Below are 19,541 nucleotides of genomic sequence, written 5' to 3' on the forward strand. Positions count from 1 at the left end.
AGCATGTACATGAATATTGTAAAGAGAATGAGGTCTGACAGTGTCAAAATAAGGAAAGGGAAAAGCTGCCATCACACCAGTTTTATTCTACCGATTTTAAAAAGTGTGATCATACAGATTGTATTTTCCCAAAACAGTGCCCAAAGAATATTGCTTCTGGTCTTGGATAGTTGAAAAAAAGAAAGGAATCAGTTACGAAATGTATAAGCCAGACAATGTAACCATTTACAAACCATGCATGTATAACCCCTGTACATAAAGATGTTTATTTTGTTCATTTTTTACAGCAAGTTAATATGCAGGTTTAAAATGTCTTTAGACATATAGTACACAACATGAGGTGCCAAAAATCAACTTCAGTATTGGAAATGAGAAAGGTATTGCCACTTCTCATACATTTAAGGTACATACTGTATTTTACAGCAACAACAAAAAGGTTTTAAAACACTGCAGCACTGTATGTAGCTATGAACACATCTAGTTAAGTGTACATAAATGTCACTTCTGTGGAAACTAGCACAATTGCCTCTCATCTGACATTCACAATGTTTCAGGTTATGAAAACCAAAGATAACGTGAGGGACATGGCTGACCAAAGAATGGAGAGCCATTTAAAGCATACATCAAACCAAATAAACAGTCAGTTTTCTGTCATCTCACTCTTTGGCAAGCAGCCAGCACACACTTCTTTGAATTTGAGACTGCTACATGAGATGTCCACAACCAGGGAAAGTGAAGGAAATGTAGATAACGAATGGCCAAACAAAATGGAATTTGATAAGCATATGTTTCGATGGAAACGTCATGCAATTTCAGGCAAGATAACAGCGCCACCCCATCCCAAGCACCGAAACAGGAAAAAAAACAAAATATATATTTTTGTTTATAACCGAATGATTTAAAAAAAGCCCCCAAAAAAACCCTGTAGTAAATCTGTACAACCAAAATACATTTGAGATCTACATCTAAAGTTACATTATTAAGGTTATATACACTTTTCCCCCTATCCATATATTATCTTTACAAGTAGACTTCATTCAAACCCAAACATTAAGAAAACATAAGCGGGAAATTGAATCACATCAAACATCCATTTAAAACAATCTGTCATTTATACTGTACTTCAAAACCAACTGTTGATCACTCGTTCCTTTCGCAAAAAAAAAAGTTATTTTCCCCCCCCCATCTGTACAGCAAACTTCAGCAGATCTAAAATATTTATCTTGGTTGGTTGGTTGATTTTAAACTACTGTATTTGGAAAATAGATAGAACCATTCCCATATTTTGACTAACTCTGATACGTTAGTATAACATCCAGTATATGTTAAGTGTCTAGTGTAGCTAGTAAAAATGAACGTGGAAGTCAGAATATAATAATATAATGGAATTCTGAGTGACAATAATACAAAATAGAATCAAGTCAGAGCATGGACACAAACCCAACTCTCCAATATTCTAATACAATAGAACAAAGGCTTTCAATATGGCCTCTTCACTGAAGAGAGCTAGACTATTCCATAATAAAGATCTTTATGTTCTCTGGTGGTGGGTGGGACTGGATTGGAAAGGGGAAGCCATGTTACGTTTTGAACAGCATCTGCTTCAGAACGTTGGTTGAATGCAATTGATAAAAACAGAACCGGTTAGAATTTTCTTTTTCCGCAGTTTTGCTCTTGTACAATCTTTGTTTTGCAACATTCAAATTCATTCAGAAAAAGGAGAACTACATTTGTACAAAGTGAGATACCGCGAAAAAAAAAGTATGTTGGGGAAAGCGTCAGCTTATCTGTGGATCCCTTGCTTGCATCTGTCCTAGTCAATTTTCACATTTGTGTAGATCTTCCTCACGAAGGCACTTGTTCCCACATACCCAACAGCTCCTACAAAAATATATTGTTGTAATGTGTTATTGCATCAATAACCATGTATGTTTGCCACTGTCTGAGCTACATTTAAAAGATTGTGTTTACGGAATAACCTCCAAAGCCTAAACTGTAATATCATACGAATTCCAATACTCGGATCAAATCAGATGCTGTGAAAAGTGAAGTGGAACTCACCACACATAATTCCCAGAGAAGAACTAAACACTGCCATGTAGCCAAAGTAAAAGGACGTCTGGAACAGACCATACATCCTGAAACAGATGGGACAAAACAATTGTCAGCGGAGGTAATAACACAGGAAGACACTGCTGAAACATCTTTCATACACATACAGTACTGTATGTAGGGATGGGCATTTTGGAAAAAAAATGTCCATGTTGAGGCACTTTCATTAAAATATTGTAGTACTCGCACGTTAGCGTGAACTGAGGCTGAGAGCAAAAAGTTTGCTGCATACTATCCAATTACACATAACAAACTGAAAACAAAACTTAAAATAGGGTCCAAATGCAGCCGTTTTGAGCTCAATATCAAATAATTTCAGGGTAACAAGTATCTTATTGTAATTGTTTTCAATAAAAGGAAACAAAGATTCTTAGCCAAGAGTAATTTCTCAAGCAAAATGTTTGATAGGTACCACTCCCAGACAAATTTTCACAATATTATTCCAACCTCAGATGGGTTAGCTGACAAAGTCACGAAAACTATTCACACGCTTCAATGGGGCAGTGAAGTCTGTGAGAAGTTGTGATTCTGGATGGCCAGATAACTACCAACAATGACAAGAAACTGCCATGTGGGGAATCGTAAGAGACTTGTTTTTAGCTAGTTTTTGATACCATGTCTTGTTTGTAGGTGTTTTGACTGATTTGATGTCAATGCTAATATGGCTAAAATTAGCTAGCTAGCTAGCCAGCCAGCCAGCCAAACAACTAACGATGTATTTGAAAGACAAAAAGTGCTCATTGTGCAAATATACTTATGATTTCAATACAAATGTTCACTGCACCTGAAATAGTCCAAACAAACACATCTTATGAGTGAAATTCTGTCAGTGATTATACATTTCACCTGTTGAACGGTTTCATTTGTACATTGAGTATTTGAATTGAGTACTAGCGCCCATCCCTAATCTGACAGAATGCTTTAGGGCAACACAGTCTTGTTTTCTACAGTCAACAGATGATTTCAGTTGTGTACAATATGCATTTTATATAATAAAAATAATATTGGAACTCACTTTGTTTTGAAGAAATAGTAGTAAAAGGAGTACATGTAAACATAAACTGCAGTGGATGCAGCAGAGAGAAAGCTTGTCCATTGCCTGAGAGGAGAAAAAAAACATGAAGAACGTAAATTAAAAAGCACAAATACCATAGCCAGCCTGAGGATAGTGTGTTTCAGGATTTTCCTGAACACAAAATATACTGTATTCAGCTGTGTTATAGTTCTTAAGCTGGACATGCAATTATACTTACGCCTAATCTCACCAAGTGGTGTATAAGGCCCACACACACACGGTCCCTCCATTTAATTAATGGAATTAATCCATTTAATTCATTAATGATTCATGTAATCGTAGAGACAAGTACATACATTGCTGGCTCTGTCTTTAACTCACCATCTGTAGTCCTCAGCATTGAGGAGGAAGTAAGTGCAGACAATTGTGACACACACGGTGACAATGCAGAGGATAACTAGGACCAGCATCATGAACCCATATACGTAGTAGATCTTATAGGCCCAAAATGAAGTGAAGATGAAGTACCTGGAAAATAAGAAGCAAACAATGCATTTCCACTTCCAGCCATGCACAGGTTTAATATGAATTAACGATTTGCCAAAACAAAGGAAACACCACCTTAAAGTGTCTAAATAGGGATGTTGGGCCACCAAAACAGATTCAACGTGCCTAAGCATAGACTCTACAAGTGTCTGGAACTCTATTGGAGAGATGTGCCACGATTCTTTACAAAAAAATTATATAAAATTTGGTGTTTTGTTAATTGTGGTGGAAAATTCATAGTCAGACACCGCTCCAGAATCTCCCATAAGTGTTCAATTGGGTTGAGATCTGGTGACCGAGACAGCCATGGCATATGGCAGGGTTCATCAACTGGCGTCCGCGGGCGATTTTATTTGGCTCCCTGAAGTTCTTCGCAAAAATATTGTTGGACATAAAAGACTGAAAAAATTCAATCAAATCGGCTCCAGGTGATTTTAATTGAGCAAATCTGTTCCAAAATATTCCCACGCATAATACAGATATATATGTGACCGTCTACAAAACGTAAGCAAGGTGTGAAATGATTATGTTTTAGTCAAATATTATATCCGTTTGGGCTGCTTGCGGTCAATTTACAGTCTACAAATTATTTGTAATTATGTTCCGGCCCCCTGACCATCCGCTCAATACAAAAATTGTCCCGCAGCTGAATCTAGTTGATCCCTAGCATATGGTTTACATCACATGTCAAACTCATTCCATGGAGGGGCGAGAGAGTGCAGGTTTTTGTTTCACTTGATTGATTGATTAAATAAAGGTCGATGATTAGTTAGGAACTCCCCTCTTCTGGTTGTCTAGGGCTTAATTGAAAGGAAAAAACAAAAACCAGCAGAATCTAGGCCCTCCGTCTAATGAGTTTAAAACCCCTGCTTTACATTGTTTTCAGGCGCATCAAATTATTCAGTGGCTACTCGTGCCCCGTGGATGGGGCATTGTCATCCTGGAAAGAGATCACTTCCATCATAATAGAAATGCTTCACCATAGGTTGAATTTGATCACTCAGAATGGCTGTGTACTTATTGGCATTTACCTTGCCCTCTAAGGCAGGGTTTCCTAACACTCTCCTCGTGCCCACCCCAGATGTTTCATATTTTTGTTTTAACCCTAATCTGGCACACCTGATTCAATTAGCCACCTAATCATGGGGGGGGGGGGGGGGGGGCTATGAAAGGGTTGGGAAATGCACCCCACAACATAGGAGCTGCCAGAACCCTAATTTACTCAAGTATTTCCTTTATTTTGGTGGTTACCTGTATCTAGTTTATAGTATAGTGAGGTTAAAGTGAGGCAGGACTTACATTTCAATGAAAATGGAACCAAATGGAAGGATTCCTCCCAGACAGACAATGACAGCTGGCTCCATGAACCTGTAAAATGTGATCAGTCTACAATCAGAGACATTCAAGGAGCAAACACAGTCCACATCAGCACTTGGGCCTCCAATAAATATGAAAACAAATGTCACACATACATGGCTATTACTAAGTAATGCTGTACAAAAAAGATCAGAGTCATAGATACCATTTCTTCTCAGGGATTGGCCGTGGCACTGCATTGACTCGACAAGGAAAGTTGGGCTGGCCAGAGAGGTTTCTTCCCAGAATGGTTCCCACAAGGTTGAGTGGCAGGATAACAAACAAACAGATACAGCAAACAGCCACCTGAAAGCAAAATGCAATAGTAGAATCCATGAGAAAGGTTTCATAGTGAGAGCAAACAATATTTCCAAAAAGAAATATGGTTCATTTGATTTTACACACCAAAAGACGGAAATAAATCGGCATTCCAATTTCTATGAGAGAAAAATGTGCTCGTTGTTTAGGCAGGTGTTGGCTAAGCGGAGGGAGTGGGCGTCGACACTCTAAACTCACCATGGTGCCAAAGGGGATGGCTCGGGAGGCATGGTAGTACATGGCGATGAAGTTGATGAAGAAGGCTGTCCCACACACCATGGCAGGGATCAGGAAGGCCCCGATAAACATCTGTTTAATCCACCGTCTGCCTATAGGATCAAATATCATCAGTTATCATAAGGGTGCACATTATGGGTGAATTGCAATAATCCACCATGTATTATTTACACAATCACACTGACAATGTAGCCTAATTTGTCAATACCCATGTCAATAGGTTTCAAACCGTATTCTACACCAGGTATCACAAATAATGGTTTGACAACCCAAGCGCCATGCTCAGGTTAAGAAAATGTCATAGGTGACAATGTTCTGCCCGGCAAAACTGCCTTTGCAGAGTGCAGTAATAATGGAATTGTGCTGTGTAGGAACTGAGTTTCTATTTTTAAGAAAAACCCTTACATACCTCCTTGTTTTGCATACAAACTTCCGCCAAAATAGCCATTGACGGGAGAGGTGGCAGCATATACAAAGATGGCTGTGCTCAGCATAGATCCTCTCCTGTAGAAACAAATGCGAAGCCGCAGTGCACACACACACGTTAGACAGCAGTGAAGAAACACACTATTAGGTTTCTATCTGCAGGTGGCGCCCATCACTTACTCTGTGTACAGATCCTCAATCATGGCCACGATGATGACGATGAAAGAGACCGAGAAGATCTGGCATCCAGAGCCAATAAGGGAGGAGAAGATCATGGGGTGGCTTGACGGCCGGAACACGTCTCCATGGACCTGCTTCCATCCATACTCATCCCCCAGGTCCCTGTCCTGCAGCAGGGAGAAGCGGGAAAGGGCCAGGGGTACATTAAAGACAAAAAGGACATGCAGCTAGCCAAAATTAGACAAAGCACTGGAGCCTAAACTATCACAGCAAAAAAATGTAAGTGCATGTTGTTCAATGTAAGATTCTGTCATTAATGCTACCGAGGCCATGAAACGTTACCATGTCATCCATTTCCTCCTCTTTGCTGTATCTAGCATAGTCTTTTCTTAGCGTTCTCATCAGGATCATGGACACCAGGCCAACCAAGAAGATAACCATCATAAAGGAGTTGAAGATGGAAAACCAGTGAATCTAAAGGGAAAATAGATTTGTTTCATTACCACACCACAGGGAATATCAAAAATGCGCACACAGAACCCATCCCTAGATTCTTCCGCTTGATTATAGAACAATGGCATCCTTGAGAATTGGTCAAACAGGCTGGCCACTTTTCCTGTATTGTGCAGTTCAGTGCAAAATTGCATTATTTTTTCAGAGAAGAAGAAACTTACTCTATGTTGGAAAAAAGATGGATCAAGATACTTGTCAAATCTGTCTTCAAACTTCACATCGGACTTCTTCCACTTTACCTGTGGTAAAAAAAATGTTTTACTCAATTGTTCCTTTGGCGAACGAGCCACGTATGGATGACGACGACGTGGGTGACCTTACTTTATGTAAAACAATATAAAGCTCTGTGTGGGAAATCTCATCACACTTCAAATACGTATTCAACCCTGTGCATAATAGAAAAATCCAGTCCCATTTCCCATCTCTGACAAGAAAATGCAAATACTTACAGAGTACGACATTGCAATTCTTGTGTTGGGCACAAGCTTGACTTTGCCTTCACTTGTCAGGTTGACATCGACAATACGGTTGCCATTGAAGCCGATCTCCAATTTCTTGTAAGTCCACAGATAATGATCCTCTCCATTTTCATCTGCCTCACCGACAATTCCTAGAAAATAGAGAGAGGTGTGGGATGAGTGCACTACTACCAGAAATGTACTGGCAACTTGGCAAGTCTTGTGTGGAACGCAGTAAGCAGATCCAGGGCTTAAAGTCTATATTTATTCATACTCAGAATAGTATTCCGTATGGGTATGAAAACTTGGGCCATCTGCCCCACCTCCTGTGCATACATATTTGTACATACATACAGTGCTTTGCAAAAGTATTCAGACCCCTTGGGTTTGTTCAACATTTATTGCCTTACAAAGTGGGATTAAAATGGATTTCATTGTCATTTTTATCACCAAGACACAAAACGGTCAAAGTAGAAGAAAAAAAGTTATTTTAATTAAAAAATTATAAGTAAAATAGTCGTTGCATAAGTAGTAAGCCCATTTGTTTAAGCAAGCCTAAATTCAAGAGTCAAATTTGGCTTAAATCATATTTTAAGTTACATGGACTCACTGTGAAATAATAGGGGTTGACATGATTTTTGAATTACCCTTCCTCGGTCCCCCTAACAAATAAAATTTTATTGGTCACATACACATGGTTAGCAGTGTAGCGAAATGCTTATGTGTCTAAATCCGACAGTGCAGCAGTATCTAACAGGTAACATCTAACAGATTCCACAACAAAACCTAATACACACAATCTAGTAAAGGAATTGGATAAGAATATATAAGTATAAAATATATGGATGAGCAGTGACAGAGCGGCTAAGATGCAATAGATAGTGAATTATCCTTGATGATAAAGATCATCAAGGACATCAACCACCCGAGCCACTGCCTGTTCACCCCGCTGTCATACTGACCTCGCTGTCATCCAGAAGGCGAGGTCAGTACAGGTGCATCAAAGCTGGGACCGAGAGACTGAAAAACAGCTTCTATCTCAAGGCCATCAGACTGTTAAACAGCCACCACTAACATTGAGTGGCTACTGCCAACACACTGTCAATGACACTGACTCTACTCCAGCCACTTTAATAATGGGAATTGATGGGAAATGATGTAAATATATCACTAGCCACTTTAAACAATGCTACCTTATATAATGTTACTTACTCTACATTATTCATCTCATATGCATACGTAGATACTGTACTCTATATCATCGACTGCATCCTTATGTAATACATGTATGACTAGCCACTTTAACTATGCCACTTGGTTTACATACTCATCTCATATGTATATACTGTACTCGATATCACCTACTGTATCTTACCTATGCTGCTCTGTACCAGCACTCATTCATATATCCTTATGTACATATTCTTTATCCCCTTACACTGTGTATAAGACAGTAGTTTTTTTGGAATTGTTAGTTAGATTACTTGTTCGCTATTACTGCATTGTCGGAACTAGAAGCACAAGCATTTCACTACACTCGCATTAACATCTGCTAACCATGTGTATGTGACAAATAAAATTTGATTTGATTTGAATGATACAGTATATACATGAGATGAGTAATGCGAGATCTGTAAACATTCTTAAAGTGGCATTATTAAAGTGACTAGTTTTCCATTTATTAAATTGGACAATGATGTCAAGTCTACAGGTAGGCAGCCGCCTCTCTGTGCTAATGATGGCTGTTTAACAATCTGATGGCCTTGAGATAGAAGCTGTTTTTCAATATCTCTGTCCCAGCTTTGATGCACCTGTACGGACCTCGCCTTCTGGATGGAAGCAGGGTGAACAGGTAGTGGCCCAGGTGGTTAGTGTCCTTGATGACATTTAACATTTGTAAAGATCCCTCAGTCAAGTACTGGATTTCAAATCAACTACAAAGACAAGGGAGCTCTTCGAATGCCTCAAAGGGCAGTGATTGGTACATAGGTAACAATAAAATCAGATAGAATATTTCTTTAAGCATGGTCAGTTAATAATTATACTGTGGATTATGTATGAAACCACCCAGACACATGAAAGATAGTCATCCTCCTGAACTGAGCAGCAGGACAGGAATGAAACTGCTCAGTGATGTTTAAAATCACCAATGTCCTCATAACAACTACAGAGTTAAATGGCTGTGACGGGAGAGAGCCGAGGACAGATCAACAACATTGTAGTGACTCCACAATAATGAACTAAATGAGAGTGAAAAGAAATACAAAATAAAAAATAATATTCCAAAACATGCATCTTCTATGCAACAAGGCACTAAAGTAATACTGCAAAAAGGAATACACCTTTTGGCCTAAATGCAGTCTTATGTTTGGGGAAAATCCAACACATCACTGTAACTCCCACCTTATTTTCAAACATAGTGGTGGCTGCATCATGGTATGGGTATGAAGAAGGCATGACAATGCCTCTTGGGAGGTGGAAAAGCTTTAGCATGGGCCCTCAGATCCTCAAAAGGTTATACAGCTGCACCATTGAGAGCATCTTGCCTGGCTGCATCACAACTTGGTATGGCAACCGCTTGACATCCAACCCCAAGGCGCTAGAGGGTACAGTAAGTCTGGTGAGTATGCAGGCCATGAAAGAACTGGGACATTTTCAGCTTCCAGGAATTGTGCACAGATCCTTGTGACATGGGGCCGTGCATTATCATACCGGAACACGAGGTGATGGTGGCGGATGAATGGCATGACAATGGGACTCAGGATCTCGTCATGGTATCTCTGTGCATTCAAATTGCCATCGATAAAATGCAATCTTGTTCATTGTCCGTAGCTTATGCCTGCCCATACCATAATCTCATCGCCACAATGGGGCACTGTTCACAACATTGACATCAGCCAACTGCCTGCCCACACAACACCATACATGTGGTTTGCGATTGTGAGGCCGGTTGGACGTACTGTCAAATTCTCTAAAATGACATTGGAGGTGGAGGTGGCTTATGGTAGAGAAATTAACATTTAATTCTCTGGCAACAGCTCTGGTGGACATTCCTGCAGTCAGCATATCAATTGCACACTCCCTCAACACTTGAAGACATCTGTGACAAAACTGCACATTTTAGAGTGGCCTTCTGTCCCAAGCACAAGGTACACCTGTGTAATAATGAGCCACACCTGTCAGGTGAATGGATTATCTTGGCAAACGCTCACTAACAGGGTTGTAAACATTTGTGCACAAAATTTGAGAGAAATAAGCTGTGTGTGCATTTGGAATATTTCTGGGATCTCTTATTTCAGCTCATGAAACATGGGGCCAACACTTTACATGCTGCGTTTATATTTTTGTTCAGTGTATCTGCATTTACCGTTTTTGCACTCATCACATAAGCTGTTGCTACTGTTTATGATCTGTCACTTTATTCCTAGTTATATGCACATATCTACCTCAATTACCTTGTACCCCTGCACATCGACACAGTACTGGTGCCCTGTGTCTATAGTCAAGACTCATTGTGTATTCATTATTGGGTGTTTAACTTTTCTATTATTTCTCACTGCATTGCTGGGAAGGGCCCGTAAGAAAGCATTTCACTGTTAGTCTACACTGGTTGTTTTTAAGTAGCATGTGACAAATATAATTTGATTTGGATGCCTGACATTGGCAAATACTGGGGAGTTTCAGAATAAAAAGTAAATGGGATGAAGCTAAGCACAGGCTAAATCCTTGAGGAAGACCTGCTTTACACCAGGGACTGGGTGAAGAATTCATCTTTCAGCAGGACAATAACCTACAACACAAGGCCAAATCTACACCGGCTCTGCTTATAAAGAAGACGGTGAATGTTCCTGAGTGGCCAGGTTACCGTTTTGACTTAAATCTGCTTAACAATCTATGGCAAGACTTACTGCCATCTAGCCATGATCCCCAACATCTTGACAGAGCTTGAAGAATTTTGAAAAGAAAAATAACATTCCGGAGTGTTGTGTGTAGATGAAAATTGTTTAAAAAAAAATGACAAATCATTCTCATTTTGTAACACAAAAGAAATTCAAGGAGTCTGAATACTTTTGCAAGGCACGGCATATAATGGCAGATGTTTAGCCAATGTATACTACAGGACCAAAAGTATGTGGACACCTGCTCGTTGAACAGCTCATTCCAAAATCATGGGTGTTAATATAGAGTTGGTACTGCCTTTGCTACTATAACAGCCTCCACTCTTCTGGGAAGGCTTTCAACTAGATGTTGGAACATCGCTGCAGGGACTTGCTTCCATTCAGCCACAAGAACATTAGTGAGGTCGGGCACTGATGTTGGGCGATTAGGCCTGGCTCGCAATTGGCATTTCAATTCATCCCAAAGGTGGCCGATGGGGTTGAGGTCAGGGCTCCGTGCAGGCCAGTCAAGTTCTTCCACACTGGGGCCTCCTGAGTGGCGCAGTGGTCTAAGGCACTACATCGCAGATCTGAGGCACCACTACAGCCTCAGGTTCAATCCCAGGCTGTGTCACAGCCAGCCATGACCCCCAAGAGGTGGCTAACAATTGGCACAGCGTCGTCTGGTTTAGGGGAGGGTTTCGCAGGGGGGATTCCTTGGCTCATCGTGCTCCAGCAACTCCATGTGACGGGCCGGGCGCCTGCAAGCTAACTTCGGTCGTCAGTTGGATGGTGTTTCCTCCGACAAATTGGTACAGCTGGCTTCCGGGTTAAGTGAGCAGTGTTAAGAAGCAGCACGGCTTGGCAGGTCAAGGACTCTCGACCTTTGCCTCTCCCGGGTCTGTTGGGGAGTTGCAGCGAAGAAACAAGACCATAAGTACCAATTGGATATCACAAAATTGGGGAGAAAAGGGTGTAAAAAATGTATAAATAAAAACCTCAAACCCAGAGTCGTCCGTCGGACTGGCATATGGTGAAGCGTGATTCATCACTCCAGAGAACGCGTCCAATGACAGCAAGCTTTTACACCAATCCAGGTGACGCTTGGTATTGCGCATGGTGATCTTATGCTTGTGTGCCGCTGCTCAGCCATGGAAACCCATTTCTTGAAGCTCCCAACGAACAGTTATTGCACTGACGTTGCTTCCAGAGGCAGTTTAGTAGTGAGTGTTGCAAATGAGGACAGACAAAAACTATTTTTGGGCCTACCACTTAGCGGCTGAGACGTTTCTACTTCACAATAATAGCACTTACAGTTGACCAGGGTAGCTCTAGCAGGGCAGACATTTGACCAATTGACTTTTTGGAAAGGTGGCATCCTATAACAGTGCCATGTTGAATGTCACAGGTCATTGATCATGATTGAGGTCTTGGTTACCTGTACCAAGTTGAAAACATAATAAATCTGTAGTAAGGCTAGGCTGATTCACATTACAACTATAGGCCCAATGAAAAGATCTGCTGTGAACCCAAATACAATGAAGTTCAGGAAAATGTGGTTTGTAGGCACCATTCAATGTAAAAGACCACTATGTTTAAGACCTTCCTCATTACAGAACTGGGCCCATCTCAGCCATGGTGAACTAGGCTTTTCCATACATAACCTTTGTAATGGTCAAACTACTTTCTATAACAACCAGTGTGAGAGGCAACAGATAAGCTCAGAAAAGTAGAATGTTCAGAATGAACTTTGGATGCTTTCTTTTCAACTGCCTCTGGAGCATGACTTTGAATTCTCGTAACTAAATTACAGGACAAGTCACAACAGGCTGTGTAGCAAGATCACTCACCCCAGATGGGTAAGTCATCAATGTACATTTGGTACCAATAGTGATTCTTAATGGCATATACAAAGGCATCCCGTTTGGCTTTGTCCAGCTCGATTTCACAGTACGTTGTTTGCATGACTTCATCTGTGAGAACAAAACAACAAAGTGTTGGTATTAGTATGGCATAACACACTACAAGAAGAAATGCAAGTGTAGGCTGCTTTTGGATCTAACCTCATGCTAGGAAAGATTATATTGACTACTCCAAATCAAACAATGCTGATCAAATAGTGACTAATAATATAACTCTTTATTAAAGGCACAGCTGCCTGTGGGTGTAGCTTTTTGGATACCTTTGAACTTGATGTCTAGGCCACTGAACTCCAGCTCGACTCCCTGCAGAGCCTCTCCTAGCGTTTCATGGTAGTGGCTAATGGTCTTTTTGGTGCCCACACAGAAGGGCAGGGAGAAGTATTTGTATGTTTCTTGTCTGTTGTGGTAAGGCCCCACCGTATTCATCCATAACACCACCTCTTCTTTATCTGTGTACTACAAAGGGGAAGAAAGACATCACACATTTCAAACATGCTATACTTGTTTTGATTGTCGTCAGATGGCACCATTCGGTATTCTATTCAGCCAACATGGTAGTCTATTCCAAGCAGATTCCAGCCGTAAAGATAATCAGATATCAGCTGTTTGTGACAAAAATACATAAAGTTAATATTTAAATGACCCATGTCAAAAACCAATGAGCACATGACATACAAGCATGAGTCAACAGCAACGAAATGCATACAGGTCTTTTCAACCTGAGTGACAGCTATCAAGTTCAAGCTCTGTCATTAGTCGTTTTCATCTTGACAGTTATGGGCAGAACCCAATGCAGATACAACAACGTGCTTTATCAATGCAAAAACTCTCCTGATCACATTTACACTGACAACATGGCATTGGTAACTAAGGATGTCTGCATGCAGCTAGCTGGTTGGTTGTGTAGTTAGTTAACGTTACCTAGCCAGATTTTCCTTCAGCACCAAGTGCGGATGCAAACGTAATAGCTGGCTACGGTACTACAGGTTGAAGCATGATCAAACCACACATCAAGACGTGCAAAATAATGTTATTCCCAATTGTACCAGAAAACACGGGAAGCGATTTGGGTTTGTCTTGACCATTGGATGTCCTACATAGAATGACAGGCCTGAATAACCGGATATGCAGTCTTCGCACTGACATACTAGCTAGTTGGCTAGGGCATATTCCTAGCAGATATTTTGGAATATTTAGGTAACTAGCAAGTCGAGCAACTAAATAACCAAATCCTATGGATGACTGGTTAAGCAAATGATTGCCCCCAATCAGATGTAGCTAGGCCTACTACTATGCACGGATGTCACTGGCTGGCTAACTACTGCTTGCTAGCTTCTTTACTTGCTAGCTTCTTTGATAGTCAGCTTCTTTGCTAGCAAACGTTAGCTAGCTAATGCTACGTGGTCCCCTAGGTTAACTTGTTCGCGAATGTTAGTTCTTGTATTAATTATTTATCAACCTTTAAAGTGTTTAACCTAACATTAACTACATACATTATTCCTCTTATCGCACATATAAGCTAATCGGTTTACTAATATAGCTAACGAGCCAGAATGTGCATTATTTTCACCACCACACACAAGGCTTTCCATTTTCAATCGGCCTCAAATGATCTTACCGTGTGTTCGTGTTCATCTGCCTCGATCGGCATTAATAACTCGGCAAACGAAAAAAAGGCCACAACTGCAATCTTCCACCTGGAAGACCCCATCCTTTTCTGGGGGAAAGTTTACAAATTTGGGATGTTAGCTTTCTTAGGGCTATCCCACCTTCTTCCTGGTTGTATGACAGTGGCAGTTTTGTAGGATGCTCTTCAGACGCATATGGCGTAAATTGCCTCACGAGCTCACATCGTATTCGCATGTGATTGACGCGTACATGTCACATGGCTTGTATTCGCCAATCAATGTCGAAGACGATGAAGAAACGTTGAATAATGTAACTCCGGCTGTTGGCTTACACATTCCGCCACTTTCAGCCACGTCATCCGACTGCGAGAACCAGAATTGCCTCACCTTTGTGTGCATATAACCTGAAACCTGGCCCACTCAAGTGTGCAACTGCAGACCATAATTCGGGGCGTTCCTGCATGTGGCATCCCTGAATCTGCAGGAACGCCCCCCCCCCCTTCATGAACCCCCCCAAGCAGAAACCCCCTTATGAATGTGGGTCAAAAGGGAAATAAAAGTATTATCTGAGTTTTTTCACTCCCGCCTGGCAGGTCAGTTGTTAACAGAACTGGGAGAGAACAGTGCCCGACAGGTGGGGCGAAGGACTGTATACCGGTCACCCCCTGCCTCCCGCTAGTACATCAGGTGGGAGGCTGGAGCGACACAGTGTGCTAACTAGCTATAGTTATACACATTTTTGCTACTGGTGTGTAATAGCTATTGGTAGCTACTGTTGTCGCCTCGCCTCTTCTTCTGTGAGGTTAATCGGCAGTTGGCCTCCAATGTTATGGTGCTTACCGCCATCTGCTGTACTGGAGCCCTCTGCCTCCCGCCTATGTACTGGAGTCATAGCTTAAAAATGGACCAATAGAAGTATAAAGAGAGGTTCATGCAGATGCAGGAATGCCCACATGCAGGAACTCCCCAAATTGCGGGCTGCAGTTGCACCCTTCTTGGCCCACTTCTCATGTATGATTATTGCAGCGTTGGAACTAGAAAACTCAGCAATTTTCAACAGAGTTTCCTAGTTCCGACAAGTACTTGAACGCGGCATACACTGGTGATATCTAACTAATTTAACAGATTTGTCATCATTATCATATCTGCTTGGAAGACTAGGTACATCTCATTACATCATGTGACATAAAATATGTATAACTGTATCATGTTCCACTGTAGTGATTTGTGTCTCTTTTAGTCTTTAGTCTTGCAGTGCAGACTTAGCCAGCCATGTAAAACATCCAACAAGGACTTTTTAATTTATTTGATTGAACCTTTATTTAACCATGCAAGTAAATTAAGAACAAATTCTTATTTACAATGCCGGCCCAGCAAGAGGCAAAAGGATAATAACACGGCAGCAGCACATTGTTAGGCACAGACAACAGCACAAAAAAAATAATGGTAGAGACAAACACACATCAAGCGAAGCAGACACAAATTACAGTAAGAGTGTCCATGATTAAGTCTTTGAATGTAGAGGTGGAGATAAAAGTGTTGAGTTTGTGTTTTTTTCCCAGCTCGTTCCAGTCACTAGCTGCAGCGAACTGAAAAGAGGTGCAACCCAGGGGTGTGTGTGCTTTGGTGACCTTTAACAGAATGTGACTGGCAGAACAGATATAGTATGTTTGTTTTGTCATTTAGCAGACACTCTTATCCAGAGCGATTTACAGAAGCAATTAGGGTTAAGTGCCTTGCTCAAGGGCACATCGACAGATGTTTCACCAAGTCGGCTGAGGGATTCAAACCAGCGACCTTTCAGTTACTGGCCCAACGCTCTTAACCGCTAGCCTACCTGCTGCCTATGTGGATGATGAGGGTTGTAGTAGGTATCTCAGATAGGGGGAGGGGGGATTGAGGGCTAAGAGGGTTTTATAAATAAGCATCAACCAATTGTCTTGTGCCAGGTATGCAGAGATGGCCAGTTTATAGAGGAGTACAGGGTGCAGTGATGTGTCTTATAAGGAGCATTGGTGACAAATCTGATGGCCGGATCTAGTTGCTCGAGAGCGCCCTTACTTGCCAATCTATAAATTACGTCTCCGTAATCTCAAATCAAAAATATAATACCATTTTATTTTTATTTTTTTATTTTATTTAACCTTTATTTAACTAGGCTGTTTGTCACATGCTTAGTAAACAACAGGTCTAGAGTAACAGTGAAATGCTTACTTACAAGTCCTTTTCCAACAATGCAGAGTTAAAGATAAAGATACAAAATATAGTGAAATAGTGACATGAGAAATAAATACACAGTGAATAACGAACAACAATAACAAGTTAAAAATACCGTGGCTATATACAGGGAATATTAGTACCAAGTCAATGTACAGGGGTATGAGGTAATTGAGGAAACTATATAGGTAGGGGTAAAATGACTAGGCAACAGGATAGATAATAGACTGACCTGTAGCAGCAGTGTGTGTTGAGTGTGAAAGTGTGAGTATTTGTGTGTGTGTGTGGCTTCAGTATGCATGTGTGCATTGTATGTGTGTGGGGGTGGTGTCAGTGTATATATGTGTGAATAGAGTCCAGTGTGTGTGCATAGAGTCAGTGCAAGAGAGTCAATGCAGGTAGTCTGGGTTGCCATTTGATTAGCTATTTAGCAGCCTTGTTTAGCAGTCTTATGGCTTGGGGGTAGAAGCTGTTCAGGGTCTTGTTGGTTCCAGACTTGGTGCACTAATACCACTTGCAGTGCTGTAGCAGAGAGAACAATCTATGGCTTTGGTGGCTGGCGTCTTTGACCATTTTTTGGGCCTTCCTCTGACACTGCCTGCTATAGAGGTCCTGGATGGCAGGGAGCTTGGCCTCAATGATGTACTGGGCCATGCTCACCACCCTCTGTAGCGCCTCGCAGTCGGGTGCCTTGCAGTTGCCATACTAAGCGGTGATACAGCCAGTCAAGATGCTCTCAACGCTGCAACTTTTTGACGATCTGAGGGAATGTGCCCTCTTCACAACTGTGTGGGTGTGTGTGGACCATGTTAATTCCTTAGTGATGGACACTGAGAAACTTAAAGCTCTCGACCCGCTCCAATACGACGTTGATGAGGGCGTGCTCGCCCCTCCGTTTTCTGTAGTCCACGATCAGCTCTATTGTCTTGCTGACATTGAGGGAAGGGTTTTGTCCTGGCACCACACTGCCAGGTCTCTGACCTCATCCCTATAGGCTGCCTCATCATCATCGGTGATCAGTCCTATCACTGTCGTGTTGTCAGCAAACTTGATGGTAGTGTTGAAGTCGTGCGTGGCAATGCAGTCGTGGGTGTACAGGAGGGGACTAAGCACACACTCCTGAGGGACCCCCGTTTTGATGGTCAGCACGGCAGATGTGCAGTTGCCTACCCTTACCGTCTGAGGACAGCCCATCAGGATGTCCAGAATTCAGTTGCAGAGGGAGTTGTTCAGTCCCAGGGTCCTGAGCTTGGTGATGAGCTTGGCGGGGACTAGGGTGTTGAATGCTGAGCTGTAGTCAATTAACAGGATTCTTACATAGGTATTCCGTTTGTCCAAATGGGTGAGGGCAATGTGTAGTGCAATAGAGATTGTATCATCTGTGGATCTATTGGGGAGGTAATCAAATTGGAGTGGGTCCAGTGTGTCTGGGATGATGGTGTTGATGTGAGCCATGACCAGCCTTTCAAAGCATTTCATGGCTGTAGATGTGTGCTACGGGGCGATAGTCATTTAGGCAGGTTACCTTGGCATTCTTTGGCACAGAGACTATGTTGGTCTGCTTGAAAGAAGTTGTTATTACAGACCAGGTCAGGGATAGGTTGAAAATGTCCATGAAGACACTTGCCAGCTGGTCAGCGTATGCTCTGAGTACGCGTCCTGGTATTCCGTCTGGCCCCGCGACCTTGCGAATGTTAACCTGTATAGCCCTTTCCTGCAGTCAAATGACCTTGTGGCCTCTTAGGTGGAATGTTATTGATATTTTTCATAATTTCCATAATTAATCAACTTTTTTTTTTTACGCTGACAATCCTATGTCAAACTGTTTTGTTATATTTCAGTCTTCGGTGATGTATATAAAGTGTAATATAGGGATGCAAAATCAAAATTGAATACATTTCAACTCTATATCTGAAATGGTAGAGGTATTTAAAAAAAATTAAGCTCATATCCATGTGTGAGGTGTATATTTTTTTATCAAAGTAGTTTTGTTTAAGACCACAAAGAAACACTCTGTGTGACCCTGATTTAGCCCACTGCAGTAAGAGGTCTTACTCACATTTAAAGGGATTACTCACATCGGCTACAGAGAGTGAGATCACACAGTCATCCGGTACAGCTGGGGCTCTCATGCATGGTTCAGTGTTGCCTTGGAGTGAGCATAGAAGACATTTAACTTGTCTGGTAGGCTCGCGTCACTGGGCAGCTCTCGGCTGGGCTTCCCTTTGTAATCCATGATTGTTTGCAAGCCCTGCCACATCCGTCGAGCATCAGAGCTGGCGTAGTAGGATTCAATCTTAGTCCTGTATGGATGCTTTGCCTGTTTGATGGCTTGCTGGACGTCGTAGCAGGATTTCCTTTAGGCGACCGGATTAGTGTCCCACTCCTTGAAAGTGGCAGCTCTAGCCTTTAGCTCAGTGCGGATGATGCCTGTAATCCATGGGTTCTGGTTGTGGTATGTACGTACGGTGACAGTGGGGATGATGTTATCGATGCACTTATTAATGAAGCCGGTGACTGATGGGGTAAACTCCTCAATGTTGTCGGATGAATCGCGGAACATATTCAAATCTGTGCTAGCGAAACAGTCCTGTAGCTTAGCATCCACACCACTTCCATATTGAGTGTGTCAGTGGTACTTCCGATTTGAGTCTTTGCTCGTGAGCAGAAAGCAGGAGGATAGAGTTATGGTCTGATTTGCCAAAGGTAGGGTGAGGGAGGGCCTTGTATGCGTT

General features: G+C 41.8%; 1 protein-coding gene across 1 annotated transcript; it reads right to left on the minus strand.

Moving 5' to 3' along the window:
- Positions 1–66: 66 nt before the first annotated feature.
- On the minus strand, positions 67–14,963 carry LOC109889786 (transmembrane 9 superfamily member 3). Its single transcript, XM_020481502.2, has 15 exons — positions 14,580–14,963; positions 13,222–13,417; positions 12,890–13,012; positions 7,153–7,313; positions 6,865–6,942; positions 6,533–6,664; positions 6,191–6,357; positions 5,994–6,088; positions 5,546–5,676; positions 5,196–5,335; positions 4,973–5,041; positions 3,509–3,655; positions 3,128–3,211; positions 2,062–2,138; positions 67–1,881 (listed from the first exon to the last, which is right to left on the minus strand). Exons 1-15 carry the CDS (start codon positions 14,670–14,672, stop codon positions 1,814–1,816), a joined length of 1,761 nt encoding a protein of 586 aa, XP_020337091.1. The 5' UTR covers positions 14,673–14,963; the 3' UTR covers positions 67–1,813.
- Between the last annotated feature and the right edge of the window lie 4,578 nt (positions 14,964–19,541).

The sequence above is a fragment of the Oncorhynchus kisutch genome, linkage group LG4 (genome assembly GCF_002021735.2).
Source record: "Oncorhynchus kisutch isolate 150728-3 linkage group LG4, Okis_V2, whole genome shotgun sequence".
Lineage (NCBI taxonomy): Eukaryota > Metazoa > Chordata > Actinopteri > Salmoniformes > Salmonidae > Oncorhynchus > Oncorhynchus kisutch.